This window comes from Bos grunniens, chromosome 10, assembly GCF_055505025.1.
Source record: "Bos grunniens cultivar Pamir isolate PY7600 chromosome 10, Bosgru_T2T1.0, whole genome shotgun sequence".
NCBI classification, from domain to species: Eukaryota; Metazoa; Chordata; class Mammalia; order Artiodactyla; family Bovidae; genus Bos; species Bos grunniens.
The window spans coordinates 17079706-17094836 of NC_141174.1; the positions used below are offsets into that span (position 1 = coordinate 17079706).

At 43.6% G+C, this 15131-nt stretch overlaps 1 protein-coding gene across 4 annotated transcripts; it reads left to right on the forward strand.

Moving 5' to 3' along the window:
• The first annotated feature begins 9 nt into the window (after positions 1 to 9).
• Positions 10 to 11213, forward strand: ACYP1 (acylphosphatase 1). Of its 4 annotated transcripts, XR_015133994.1 has the most exons (4): positions 33 to 371; positions 5399 to 5496; positions 10292 to 10377; positions 10788 to 11213. XR_015133994.1 is itself a non-coding variant. In XM_086319627.1 (3 exons), exons 1-3 carry the CDS (start codon positions 206 to 208, stop codon positions 11001 to 11003), a joined length of 480 nt encoding a protein of 159 aa, XP_086175753.1. In that variant the 5' UTR covers positions 10 to 205; the 3' UTR covers positions 11004 to 11213. The 4 variants fall into 4 exon arrangements, 3 of the variants coding, with proteins under 3 accessions (XP_086175753.1, XP_086175755.1, XP_086175754.1); XM_086319627.1 differs by lacking the exon at positions 10292 to 10377 and having other exon boundaries at positions 10 to 371; XM_086319629.1 differs by lacking the exons at positions 33 to 371; positions 10292 to 10377 and adding an exon at positions 4894 to 5019.
• Positions 11214 to 15131: the final 3918 nt, after the last annotated feature.

Below are 15131 nucleotides of genomic sequence, written 5' to 3' on the forward strand. Positions count from 1 at the left end.
CCGCCGCGAATTCAGCTGGGGCGTGCGCAAGCGCAGTCCGCGCACCCGGGGCCGCTGGGGCCGCGGGCGCGGTCCAGCAGGGTCACTAGACTGGGTGTCCCGCCAACTCTGCAGCTCAGTCCAGCCCTGCCCTTGGGAACGTCGGTAGGGGGTGGGAGAGGCTCTTCTGGGGCTCCGTCAAAGAGCTTGTATTTTTCTCAGAGCGATGCTCTCTGATCCTGGGGTGTGCCCTTCTCTGGCAAAAGACGGAGCGCCTAGATGCGCCCTCAGGTCATTCTGCCGCAAGATTCCGGTGTCGGCCCTCCTCTTAGCGGGAGTGGGCATGCTGATCGCCTTTCTTGGCACGCTCGGCTGCTTGGTACCGGCCCCAGGTACGGCTGTCGACTCTCTGTCCATGCTTTTCCTCGCACATAATCTGGGGCTTGCGTCAGATTTTAGCAACTCTGCTAGGTTTTGCTACGCAGTCTCCTTCCGGGGAAGTTTTGGTAGCCAATCTCATTATTTTGATATAATGTTTTCCTTTCATGTGGTAACTCTGGCCCTGTCTTCTTAGGGCCCAAGAATGACTCAGACAAGTGTAATGATAATGAAGTTAACCACCAGATCCAAAATACTCAGTATAACCTGGTTTCAACCCTAAAGATATTCCATAACTTGTTAACATCAGAAGAAAGTTTGTCTTCATACTTCAGTTCATTTGTGCAAGCTGTTTGAAACAGGCAGCTTACTCTTTTTCCCTTGTAACTACTTAAAAAGATTCATGCACATGGAAAATAATATAGACAGCAGTGGTCGGTGTTACTACTTCAACATGTCATATTGCAGCTTTTACATGTTATAAATTCCTTGGTGGTGCTCCAAAGCAGTCTTCTGTTGCCCTGTTTTCTCTCCTAGTTGTCTCTCAACTGCCTTCTCTGTGTATGCATTTCCAGACGTTTCTCACTCTTTTCAAGGTCCGAATTATCTCAGCATGGGGCTTGCCTGTCATCAACTCCAAAGCTCCCCTCTAGCCTGGCAGAATTTCCCAGGGTGCCTCCTTCCATCTTGACTTCTTTCCATCTTGTTTCAGAGGAAAAAAAATCTTTGTCTTCCCTTGAGTTCTCTTAACTTAGTCCCTTTCAGTACCTTCCAGGAATTGACTCACTATACCCATCCATCTTGCTAACTTCAAGTTGTATCCATCCACACACACTGGTTTTAAAATATGCTTAGCTTTGCCTTACAAAAAAAAAAAAAAACTTCCTTTGCCTTAACCTCACCTCTCACCTTAGGGTCCCAGTCTTTTCTCTTCTTCTCCACAAGACTTCTTAACAGAAAGCTTTACACTTGCTGCCCCCACTTCTTTGACTCTCCCTCATTGTCCAGTCCATTGTGGTCTGGTTTCCCTGTCTCTGCTTTGAACTGGCCAGGCTACCAGTGACCTTCCAAAGACCCTAAAGACAAAAGCTGCTATTTCTTCAGCCTACTCTTTGACATTATTGATTTTTTCTCCCCGTTGGAACTCTCTTCTCACTTGCTTCTCTGTGTGTTCTTGGTTTCTTTTTTCATGTCCTTGTTCCATCTTCTTTCATATTTTGGATTTATGTCTTTTCCTCACCTGCCTCCCAAATGTAGTTGTTCTCCAAAGCCCGCTTATTTCTCATATAAATGCAGTTTCAGACATTCTCTTCCTTAATGATTTCAACCAAATGCTGGAATTTCAGTTCTCACCTATGTTTCAATGGCATCTAGCTTAGTTCTCTCCCTTAGTAACAGACTCACGTTTCCAAATGCCCACGTAGCACATCCACATAAATGTTCCTCAGGTATCTCAAAGTCAATATGACAGAAAACACACTTGTGATTACCTCCCTATTTCCCAGGCCCCTTCTCCAGTGTTCCCTCTCATGCTGAAACATCAGTCTTCTTCCACTCCCCACTATGTGTCACCCCTTCTAATTGGTCAGCAGGCTCTGTTGAATTTATTCTGCAGTGTCTCTTATATATGTCCCTTCCTTTTCATTTCTCCTACCCTAGGTGAGTTTCTTCTTCACTGCTCACTGGGACGGCACCACTCTCCTAACTGCTGTACATCTGCTTCTTTTGGCTGTTCTGAGTCTTCACTGTGGTGTGTAGGAGCTTCTCTAGTTATGATGTGTGAGTTTTAGTTTTCTGACTGGGGATCGAATGTGCATTGAAAGGTTAACCAGTGAACCCCCAGGAAAGTCCCTATCCTAAATCCTAAATACATCTGAACCTGTCATTCTCCCACCCAATTGCTTCTTATTTACCTACAGGATAAAGCTGAAACATGCCTTACCTCCCCAGAGTCAACCCTAGCTGTGTTTTAGGGCTACCTGGAAAGCAGTTTTTCTGGAGGTAAGGCCTGGGTATCAATCTTTTGTAAACTTTCCCCCAAAGTCTTAATGTACAGCCAGGGTTGATATATTCCCAGTAGTATATCAGTAGTATATACTCAGTAATATACACTCAGGGTCCAGCCACATCTGACTACTCATACTCTCTTACCTCAGTGGCCTTCCTCCAACTCCATGTGCTGGAAGGTAGTAGAATATAGCATTCAGTACAGAGTAGGCTCTGTACTCAGGCTGCTTGGAACTAAATCCCAGCTCCATCACTTACTCTTTGTGGTAGTGTAACCTTGGGTAATATGCCGTTTCCTCCAAGAACGCTTTCCCAGTCTTGCCAGCCAGAAGGAATCTCTCTGCTCCTTTGAGCTCGCATAATATTTTTGTCACAGGGCTGGCTCGTGATGAGCTCCCAATGGATGTTCATGGAACTGAATTCACATGTCGTGCACTGCATTGTCATCATTTGCATGCATGTTTGTCCCTTACGTGAAATAAAAAAGCTCTTTAAGGACAAAGATTATATACCATCCATCTTTGTATATCCTACAGTGTGTATACATGTAGGTACTGAATAGTTTGATGCTACAGAGAAACTAGGTTTTTTTTAATAAATTTTAGAGAAATAACATCAGCCAGTTACTCTGTTCAACATTATTTTCAAATATTGCCTAGCATAACAATTCAATCCAGTTTCCAACCTCACTGCCACCCCCATACCAACACTGAGGTCATATGACTCTCCAGGATCTGGACCCTCACTTTGTAGTGGGGAACTAATGGAATAATGAATCTCCATGGCCTGCAAATCCATCTCACCTTGCCAAGTCTGCCAACCTGGCATACATATGGAATCTTATGGAGGGATGTAAGGTACACAGCACTCCAAAGGGAACAGTAAGCACCACAGTTTATCTTCATTCACATTCTTTACATATATATATGTATAAATTTTTTTTGTTTATTTTTGACTACGCTAGGTCTTCATTGCTGTGCTCAGGCTTTCTCTAGCTGTGGCAAGTGAGAGCTGCTGTCTGTTGCAGTGCAAGGGCTTCTCATTGAGGTGGCCTCCCTTGTTGCAGAGCACAGGCTCTAGGCACTTGATCTTCAGCAGTTACAGCACGTAGGCTCAGTAGTTGTGGCTCTCAGGTTCTAGAGAAAGGGCTCAGTAGTTGTGGCACATGGAGTTGGTTGCTCTGTGGCACATGAGATCTTCCTGGACCAGGGATCAAACCCAAGTCCCCTGCACTGGCAGGCAGATTTTTATCCACTGTGCCACCAAGGAAGCCCCATATGTATTCTTAATCATAGGATATCTGGATATAAATGCCTACAAGGTGACCTTTGGCTTCCCTTGTGGCTCAGACAGTAAAAAGTCTGCCTCCAATGCAGGAGACCTGGGTTCGATCCTGGGTGGGGAAGATCCCCTGGAGAACAAAATGACAACCTACTCCAGTATTCTTGCCTGGAGAATTCCATGGGCAGAGGATCCTGGTGGGCTACAGTCCATGGGATCACAAAGAGTCAGACATGACTGAGTGACTGATACACACGAGATGACCCTACTTTTAACAATCAACACCCACAACTCCCCTTGACAAATTCCCTTCTCCCTAAAGAAATTCATGCAACTTGGTCACTTGGCTTGCTGCTGCTGCTGCTGCTGCTAAGTCGCATCAGTTGTGTCCAACTCTGTGCGACCCCATGGACTGTAGCCCACCAGGCTCCTCCATCCATGGGATTCTCCAGGCAAGAGTACTGGAGTGGGTTGCCATTGCCTTCTCCGGGTCACTTGGCTTAGGTTGACTGATTCAGTTGTGATTCTGGAGCCCTGGGTTATTTTGTTTGTGTTTGTGATTGGTTGCTTTAGATAAGCAACATTGTTTTGAGTTTACTTAGTAAGGTAGACTTAGTAAGGTAGACTTACTTAGTAAGGTAGACTCTGGTGGACAGCTTCCAGAATCACAGTGGGAGAAATAACCTTGTGTGCTACCTCCTATACTCTTGTCGCTGCTGCTACCAATTGCAAACTTAGGCATGACCCAGAATTGGAGGAGAATTGAGGAAAAGGGCAGAAAAATTTTATGTCTTCTGTTTATTTTTTTGTTTTGTTTATGATGTTTAGTGTTTGCCGTCCCTCTCTGTCTCCAGAATTTAAGCTCCTCCAATCCAGGGATCCTTTCTTTTTGTTAACGTGTGTCAAGCACCTAGAAGTGTGCCTGGCACAGAAGCTCTCAGTAATTATTTACAGAATGATTGGATTTATCTCAATTGTTTCTTCGTCTTCGTCCTTCTCCCCAGGAGAAACTTAAAAAAAAAAAAAAAAGAGGTGCGCTTAGTAACCAAGGTAAGATGAGGACTCGGTCTGTAGAGTCGTGGCCGAGACCCTGGACAGATCCTCCCCAACCCCGAGGCTCGGGCGCTCCTAGACACGCGCCTCCCGCCATCCCACCCTCTAGGCGGGCTCTGGGCCGAGCGCGCCGTGCGTGATTGGCCGGTGGAGATGATGGACAGGAGAGGCGGCGAAGGAGGAGCCGCCTTCTAAGCTTCCGGGCGCGGCGGTTTACGCGGCTGAAGGGTGACTGTTGGCCTGGTGGTCTGCCGGGTAGTCCCTAACGCTTGAGAGGACGACAAGGAGGGTGAGCCTGGGACAGGGACCCGGGGCGTGCCCGTGAGTTCGATTAGCCCTAAAATTTAATAGGGGGAGGTACTGGCGGCAGCGTGGAAGGCAGGTCTGTGGGAAGAGGGAAGGATGGAGAGGGAGTGGGACCGGGGATGGGTGTAGGGAGGTAATTGGATAAGCAGGTAATTGCCCCAAAAGAGGCCTCTGTGGGCAATCGCGACCCGAAGCTCCCTTGCAGGTGTCTTCCTGTTATTTCAGACACCCGCGCTTACACGTATCCGAAGTACGGGCACCTTAAGGTCAGGGAGAGGTCGCAGTGGTTAAGGATGTAGAGCTATAGATGTGATGACACTTTCTGCCTAAGGATTGGGGGTCCTGGAGTAGGATAATGACTCCTTTACTTTTCTGCTGTCCTCGTCTCTGACAGGTTTGAGCATGAGCATGGCAGAAGGGGATACCCTGATATCAGTGGATTATGAAATTTTTGGAAAGGTGCAAGGAGTGTTTTTCCGCAAGTACACTCAGGTATGTGACCCTACCTACATTATCAGCATGGGAACAAGAGACATGTTCCCGAAAAATATGCTTTGGAGAAGCTGGCTCTTTGTTAGCTGAATGGCAAAGAGGTGATTTGTAGAAGAATAGGTATGAAAATGCTTTGCAATGGGTAAACCACAACGCAAATGGAAGCTTTTCTGTCTGTGTGAGTGCATGCTCAGTCGTGTCCGACTCTTCAGCTCCACGAACTATATAGCCCTCCAGGCTCTTCTGTCCATGGGATTTTCCCAGCGAGAATACTAGAGTGGGTTGCCATTTCCTCCTCCAGGGGATCTTCTCCATCCAGGTCTCTGGCATTGGCAGGTGGATTCTTTTACCACTGAGTCACCTGGGAATCCCTACTGGAAGCTTTGTCTGCTGTTATTATTGGTCTAACAGTGGTATTGAGTACCAACACACATATGGATGAGCTTCTCTTTTACAAAGAGAAAGGGCTTCCCCAGTTCTCCCTACTGGGGCATCATCAAAACAAATCACAATTCTTACAGGAAAGTTAACACTGATCAAAGAGATGACATTTAAATGACTATGTAATTTATGTAACTGCTTCGTCTGTAGCTGTTGCATTTTCTTCAGACCTTTTTTTCTCTTAAACCTTCTCCCATTCCCCTACTTAATTCCTTAATTCTGCTCATTTTAGGTTTTAAAGAACAAATACCTTTTCCAGGGGAGGACTTCCCAGGTGGCTCAATGGTAAAGAATCTCCTGCCAATGCAAGAGACGTGGGTTCTGTCTATCCCTAGGTCAGAAAGATCCCTTGGAGATCCTTTGGAGAAGGAAATGGCAACCCACTCCAATATTCTTGTCAGGGAAATCCCATGCACAGAGGAGCCTGGAGGGCTACAGTCCAAGGTGTCACAAAGAGTCGGACACAACTTGGGGACTAAGCAACAACACCTTTTCCAGGTGAAGCTTTTCTAATGAAAATACTTTATTCATTCCAGGGTAAGTAATAGTAACACTGAACATGGAGCCTGGTATGACATATTAGTAATTGAGGGGATGAACAGACTGTTGACAGCCTCTGCCTTAACTTCACTCAGTTCAGTTCAGTTCAGTCGCTCAGTTGTGTCCGACTCTTTGCAACCCCATGAATCGCAGCACGCCAGGCCTCCCTGTCCATCACCAACTCCCGGAGTTCACCCAAACTCATGTGCATCAAGTCATTGATGCCATCCAGCCATCTCATCCTCTGTCGTCCACTTCTCCGCCTGCCCCCATTCCCTCCCAGCATCAGAGTCTTTTCCAATGAGTCAACTCTTCACATGAGGTGGCCAAAGTATTGGAGTTTCAGCTTTAGCATCAGTCCTTCCAAAGAACACCCAGGACTGATCTCCTTTAGGATGGACTGGTTGGATCTCCTTGCGTCCAAGGGACTCTCAAGAGTCTTCTCCAATACCACAGTTCAAAAGCATCAATTCTTCGGTGCTCAGCTTTCTTCACAGTCCAACTTTCACATCCATACATGACCACTGGGAAAACCATAGCCTTGACTAGACAGACCTTTGTTGGCAAAGTAATGTCTCTGCTTTTGAATATGCTATCTAGGTTGGTCATAACTTTCCTTCCAAGGAGTAAGCATCTTTTAATTTCATGGCTGCAATCACCATCTGCAGTGATTTTGGAGCCCCCAAAAATAAAGTCTGACACTGTTTCCACTGTTTCCCCATCTATTTCCCATGAAGTGGTGGGACCAGATGCCATGATCTTCGTTTTCTGAATGTTGAGCTTTAAGCCAACTTTTTCACTCTCCTCTTTGACTTTCATCAATCTTCCCTAATGACAAAGATGAAATCTTAGTTTGCCTTCTGTCTTCTATAGGGGAGTATCAGGCTACTGCCTTCCCAGTGTATCTCCAACCCCAAAGATAATGAGTTAAAATGAGTTAAGACTGCAGAACTTGCCAAAGCCACTTTAAAGTTCAAACCTGAATCTTTGAAATGTGAATGTTAAGTGCCACTACCTCTTTTTCCAATGATTTGCAAATCAGTTCCTCCTGATCCCTGCTCATATATGAAGTGCCTGTTGGAAGAAAAGAATTACTGAAAGTCCTAGCAAGAGCTATGTTCCAGATAGCTCTGCCTCCAGTTACATAGGGTAGGCTTTCTTGATAGCTCAGTTGGTAAAGAATCCGCCTGCAATGCAGGAGACCCTGGTTCGATTCCTGGGTCGGACAGACCCCCTGGAGAAGGGATAGGCTACCTAGTCGAGTATTTTTGGGCTTCCCTTGTGTCTCAGCTGGTAAAGAATCCGCCTGCAATGCAGGAGACCTGGGTTCGATCCCTGGGTTGGGAAGATTCCCTGGAGAAGGGAAAGGCTACCCACTCCAGTATTCTGGCCTGGAGAATTCCATGGACTATAAAGTCTATGGGGTCACAAAGAGTCAGACGCAACTGAGCAACTTTCACTTTGATGTAGGGTAAGTTCCTGTGGCTTAATAAGTGGATTAAAAATTAATGAAGATTAATTAAAGTTGTTGAGGGAAAAGGAGTAGATGGCAGGAGAGCCCATCTTTATAGCACCTCCCAACCCTCAGTGTAAAAAGAGAATAAAAGAATACAGAAAAACAATTTTTTTTTTAAATAGAAAAACAATTTTTAAATATTTATTTGGCTATGGTGGGTCTTTTAGTTGTGGCTAACAGGATCTTTGTTGAGTCCTGCAGATCTTTTGTTGAGCAAGGACTCCCTAATTGGGGTTGTGGGGGTCGTGTGTCTTAGTCGCTCTGGGGCATGTAGGAAATTAGTTCCCCTACCAAGGATCAAACCCACATTGCAAGGCAGATTCTTAACCACTGTACCACCAGAGAAGTTTCTTTATCTCTGTTTTATTTATTAACTCCTGCTCTAATGTTTATTATTTCCCTTTTTTTGCTTGATTTGAGTTCAGTTTGCTCCTCTCTTTGTAGTTTCCTAATGTGGAAGGTCTATGTTATTGGTTTGAGGATAACCTTTTTTTAGATTGAGACTAGAATTGGTGATTATAATCCTTAAAATATTTCCAGATGACAGTTCAAGAGGAAATATGGTTTTGAGGAGAATCAGCTTTTTGGAATTTTCTTAGGAGAGAGCACTACTTGCTTGTTTACATATATAGTCAAAGCTGAACATGACTCAGCAATATTGTGTTACCATTTAAAAATAAGAACAGAATCCAGTGCCCAGACAAAACCCATAGGAAATCTCCATTCTCAACACCTGTCAAAGTTGGGAGTGTTTTGTTTACTCTCAGGAGTTCAGATAAATCACACTACAGTTTAAAATGTTATTGAACTATTATAACCTCCTGCTCAAAACCTCAACACAATCGTTCTTATAGCAAGTTACCATATAAGGTAACTACGAACTAGGCATGGCCCACTCCCCTGGGTTAATATGAAGTAGGAGAGAGTGTGGTTGTTGCACAAAGTCAGTGGGATATGGAGTCTTATTCAAATCCATTCTCTGTATTCTTTTTAAATGCTTCAGTCTACAACCCTTAATCATGCTGTAGATATCTCTTATTTTTCTTCATTCTTTAATTTCCTCCATATCCTTTAAACTGTTATTTGACCGAAGTCTCTTTTGTTCATTATGCAAACATGTCTTTGCTTTGAACATAACTGATTTAATGAATACTTCAGTTCCTCATCAAACATACTTTTGCTCTGCATAACATTTTCTTTGGCCAACTCCAGCAGTTTCCCATATTTACTAGATCACTAGTCCAGCATTTGGACATGCAGTCATGTTAACTCCCATTTTCTTCTGTAATCCAACTCCTTCTATTTAGATAGAATGTAACAAGCAATAACTTTTATAAATCCTTAGTTGGAAATTTTACAAAAATAAAATTGCCTCTGAAACATTGCTACTTTCCCCCAGTTTTCAGTTATTTCACAGTTAATGCTTTATGGGAAAGAACAATAAAAAGTCTAAGAAAATGATTACAATTACAACAGTTACAATGATTAGATGTTTTCCTAAGCTTATTCAACATTAAAGGCCTTGTGATTATTTAGACAGAAGAAAGTCAAGTGAAAACAATAGTTAATGTGGTCTTATGAAATGTAGGTGTTTAGAGGCTGCTCACCAGCAACTTTTTCCTTCTCTCAGAGGATGAGAGAAAGTGGGCTTTGAATGCAAGGTAAAGACCTTGGATTAGACAGTTTCTCTACAGTGAGAACAATGGAATGATTTGCCCAGGAAATTGTGAAATACTCTCTAATGATCTTTAAAGATATAATGGACACTTAGTCATCTGGGTTTGTTTAGGTATTCAGTTCAATTCAGTCACTCAGTCGTGTCCGACTCTTTGCAACCCCATGAATTGCAGCACGCCAGGCCTCCCTGTCCATCACCAACTCCCGGAGTTCACTCAGACTCACGTCCATCGAGTCGGTGATGCCATCCAGCCATCTCATCCTCTGTCGTCCCCTTCTCCTCCTGCCCCCAATCCCTCCCAGCATCACAGTCTTTTCCAATGAGTCAGCTCTTCACATGAGGTGGCCAAAGTACTGGAGTTTCAGCTTTAGCATCATTCCTTCCAAAGAACACCCAGGACTGATCTCCTTTAGAATGGACTGGTTGGATCTCCTTGCAGTCCAAGGGACTCTCAAGAGTCTTCTCCAACACCACAGTTCAAAAGCATCAATTCTTCGGCGCTCAGCTTTCTTCACAGTCCAACTCTCACATCCATACATGACCACAGGAAAAACCATAGCCTTGACTAGATGGACCTTTGTTGGCAAAGTAATATCTCTGCTTTTGAATATGCTATCTAGGTTGGTCATAACTTTCCTTCCAAGGAGTAAGCATCTTAATTTCATGGCTGCAGTTGGTCTTGGCTAAAGAGAAACAGAAGGATCAGGTAACTTTATGCTTTTTTCTATTTAATATATCTATTAGATTCTTGATTAGGAGAAGGAAAATGAACAAGATATAATCCAGTATCCTAACAACAATCAGCCTTAGAGAATCATTTTGAAAACATCTGATTTGGTCTTAAATCTTTAGTACTTAATCAAATTGACTACACAGTGAAAAATTCTGGTGCCTGGGTTTTATAGGGTAGAAGAAGGAAATGAAGTCAAGTGGTCAGTACTTCATGTTAAGATCAGCAATGAGATTCTCCTTGCTGTAGTTCTGTTTTGACTGTTCTGGACAAAATTAATTTCAGTGGCTTGATTGTACGCCAAGGTTCTGGCAAGAGATTATAGTCTCGCTTTGTTTTGTTCAGTCTCACTGGATTTCTCTTTCTTGTCTTTTTCTTTCCCTTAGGCTGAGGGTAAAAAGCTTGGATTAGTAGGCTGGGTCCAGAACACTGACCAGGGCACAGTGCAAGGACAATTGCAAGGGCCCGCCTCCAAAGTACGTCATATGCAGGAATGGCTTGAGACAAAAGGAAGCCCCAAATCACACATCGACAGAGCAAGCTTCCACAATGAGAAGGTCATCGTAAAGCTGGACTACACAGACTTCCAAATTGTGAAATAATGGTCTGCATTTAAATTTTCCAAGATACTTAGCGGTTTTGTTTTTTATTGTTAATAGAGATAGAACTATTCTGTTGTCAATATTAGAATTTGTCAGTAAGTTATTTTAGCAGCAGTTACTTGATGGTTACTGTGTATTATATGTGTGATGAAAGAATTACAACTATATACAGTTCTAATCAATAAAAACAGAACTTTCTGTGTAAGATAACTTATTTTCTTTTGATGAACTTCATTTTGGGCAAAATAAGAGGCATTTACCCTGTGAGCATCTTTGGGAAGAGAATTTGGAGGTAACTTAAGGAAGTCTGAAAGAAAAAGCAGTTACTTTTCATCATTTCTTTTTAATAGTTTCCATGAAATTTTCTTCAGGAAATTGTACCTAATAAGAACAAAAGTCCTGGGACTCCCCTGGTGGTCCAGTGGCTAAGACTATGAGCTCTCAATGCTGGGGCTCTGGGTTTGATCCCTGGTTGGGGAACTAGATCCCACATGCCACAACTAAGACCTTGTGCAGGCAAATAAATAAATAAAAATAAATATTTTAAAAAAGAACAAAAATCCTAAAGTTCAATTTGTTGACTGTTCAAATGATATCTGGGTTTCCCTGTGGGCTCGATAGTAAAGAACCCGCCTACCAATGCAGGAAACCCCAGGTTCAATCCCTGGGTTGGGAAGATCCCCTGAAGGGGGAAAAGGCAACCCACTCCAGTATTCTTGCCTGGAGAATCTCATGGACAGAGGAGCCTGGCGGGCTATTACAGTCCATGGGGTCACAAAGAAACACGACTGAGCACAGCACATACACAAATGGTATCTTGGACTAATTATTTTACGTTTTCTGGAGTTTCTGCTGTCATTTCTGTCCTCCAGGTAAGGAATTCACATAAACTGATGCTATGTGTTAAATTATGTTACCCCCTCACCCCTGCCAAATTCACATGTTGAAGTCCTCTCAATACCTCAGTATGCGACTACATTTGGAGAGAGGGCCTTCATAGAGGTAATTAAGGTTAAATGGAGTCATTAGGGTGGGCCCTAATCCAATACACCCTAGTGTCCTTATAAGAGGAAATTTGGACACAGGTGTGTGTGCACAGAGGAAAGAACTTGTGAAGACAGAGGACGAAGATAGCAATTTACCAGTCAAGGAGAGAGGCCTTATCATCATTCATCATTTTAACACTTTGACCTTCAGATTTCTAGCCTCCAGAACTGGGACAAGATACATTTCTATTGTTTAAGCTGCCTAGTCTGGTATTTTGTTATGGCAGCCTTAGCAAACTAATTCAAGCAGTAACCATTTTCCTTCATCAGACTTAGATTATCTATCTCCTGATTTGGTTTTGTCAGCCATTAAAAAAGTATATATCAAATGCTTACTGAGTTTGACACATTGGTCATAAATTCCAGTCTTAAAAAAAACACGGTTTTGGATTTCCTTGGTGAGCCAGAGTTTGGGAGTCCACTTGCTAGTGCAGGGGACACAGGTTTGATCTCTGCTCCAGGAAGATCTCACCTCGCCCAGCCCAACTACTGAGCCCTCACTCTAGACCCTGTGCTCCACACCAAGAGAAGCCACCACAATGAGAAGCCCACGCACCGCCAACTAGAGCGTAGCCCCAACTCACTGCAACTAGAGAAAGCCAGCACAGCAAAAAATAAATACAAAAATTTTTAAATGAAAATACTCAATGAAAACAAGACAAAGAAACAACTGAAGGTTGGTCATGAATTTCCAAAACACGAATCTCACAGTAATGCTGTGTAAATGACCAGTGATGCTGAAGAACCTGCAGTTGAACGGTTCTATGTACTTTGGCCACCTCATGTGAAGAGTTGACTCGTTGGAAAAGACTCTGATGCTGGGAGGGATTGGGGGCAGGAGGAGAAGGGGACAACAGAGGATGAGATGGTTGGATGGCATCACCGACTCAATGCACGTGAGTCTGGGTGAACTCTGGGATTTGGTGATGGACAGGGAGGCCTGGCGTGCTGCGATTCATGGGGTCGCAAAGAGTCGGACACGACTGAGTGACTGAACTGAACTGATGAAGACCTAGAAGACCTTTTAGAACTAACACCCAAAAAAGATGTCCTTTTCATTATAGGGGACTGGAATGCAAAAGTAGGAAGTCAAGAAACACCTGGAGTAACAGGCAAGTTTGGCCTTGGAGAACAGAATGAAGCAGGGCAAAGACTAATAGAGTTTTGCCAAGGGAACGCACTGGTCATAGCAAATACCCTCTTCCAACAACACAAGAGAAGACTCTATACATGGACATCACCAGATGGCCAACACCGAAATCATATTGATTATATTCTTTGCAGCCAAAGATGGAGAAGCTCTATACAGTCAGCCAAAAACAAGACCAGGAGCTGACTGTGGCTCAGATCATGAACTCCTTATTGTCAAATTCATATTTGAATTGAAGAAAGTGGGGAAAACTACTAGACCATTCAGTTCAGTTCAGTTCAGTCGCTCAGTCATGTCCGACTCTTTGTGACCCTATGAACCCCAGCACACCAGGCCTCCCTGTCCATCACCAACTCCCGGAGTTCATCCAGATTCACGTCCATTGAGTCAGTGATGCCATCCAGCCATCTCATCCTCTGTCGTCCCCTTCTCCTCCTGCCCCCAATCTCTCCCAGCATCACAGTCTTTCCAATGAGTCAATTCTTCGCATGAGGTGGCCAAAGTACTGGAGTTTCAGCTTTAGCGTCAGTCCTTCCAAAGAACACCCAGGACTGATCTCCTTTAGAATGGATTGGTTGGATCTCCTTGCAGTCCAAGGGACTCTCAAGAGTCTTCTCCAACACCACAGTTCAAAAGCATCAATTCTTCAGCGCTCAGCTTTCTTCACAGTCCAACTCTCACATCCATACGTGACCACTGGAAAAACCATAGCCTTGACTAGATGGACCTTTGTTGGCAAAGTAATGTCTCTGCTTTTGAATATGCTATCTAGATTGGTCCATTCAGGTATGACCTAAATCAAATCCCTTATAATTATACAGCAGAAGGGACAAATAGATTTAAGGGACTAGATCTGATAGACAGAGTGCCTGAAGAACTATGGACGGAGGTTCGTGATATTGTGCAGGAGACAGAGATCAAGACCATCCCCAAGAAAAAGAAAAGCAAAAAACCAAAATGGCTGTCTGAGGAGGCCTTATAAATAGCTGTGAAAAGAGAAGCAAAAAGCAAAGGAGAAAAGGAAAGATATACTCATTTGAATGCAGAGTTTCAAAGAATAGCAAGGAGAAATAAGAAAGCCTTCCTCAGCGATCAATGCAAAGAAATAGAGGAAAACAAAAGAATGGGAAAGACTAGAGATCTCTTCAAGAAAATTGCAGATACCAAGCCCATGGAAAGATGGGCTCAATAAAGGACAGAAATGGTATGGACCTAGGAGAAGCAGAAGATACTAAGAAGAGGTGGCAAGAATACACAGAAGAACTGTATAAAAAAGATCTTCACGACCCAGATAATCATGATAGTGTGATCACTGACCTAGAGCCAGACATCCTGGAATGTGAAGTCAAGTGGGCCTTAGGAAGCACGACAAACAAAGCTAGTGGAGGTGATGGAATTCCAGTTGAGCTATTTCAACTCCTAAAAGATGATGCTGTGAAAGTGCTGCACTCAATATGCCAACAAATTTGGAAAACTCAGCAGTGGCCACAGGACTAGAAAAGGTCGGTTTTCATTCCCATTCCAAAGAAAGGCAATGCCAAAGAATGCTCAAACTACAGTACAATTGTACTCATCTCACATGCTAATAAAGTAATACTCAAAATTCTCCAAGCCAGGCTTCAGCAATACGTGAACAGTGAACTTCCAGATGTTCAAGCTGGATTTAGAAAAACCAGAGGAACCAGAGATCAATTGCCAACATCTGCTGGATCATCAAAAAAGCAAGAGAGTTCCAGAAAAACATCTATTTCTGCTTTACTGACTATGCCAAAGCCTTTGACTGTGTGGATCACAATAAACTGTGGAAAATTCTGAATACCAGACCACCTGACCTGCCTCTTGAGACACATGTATGCAGGTCAGGAAGTAACAGTTAGAACTGGACATGGAACAACAGACTGGTTCCAAATAGGAAAAGGAGTACATCAAGGC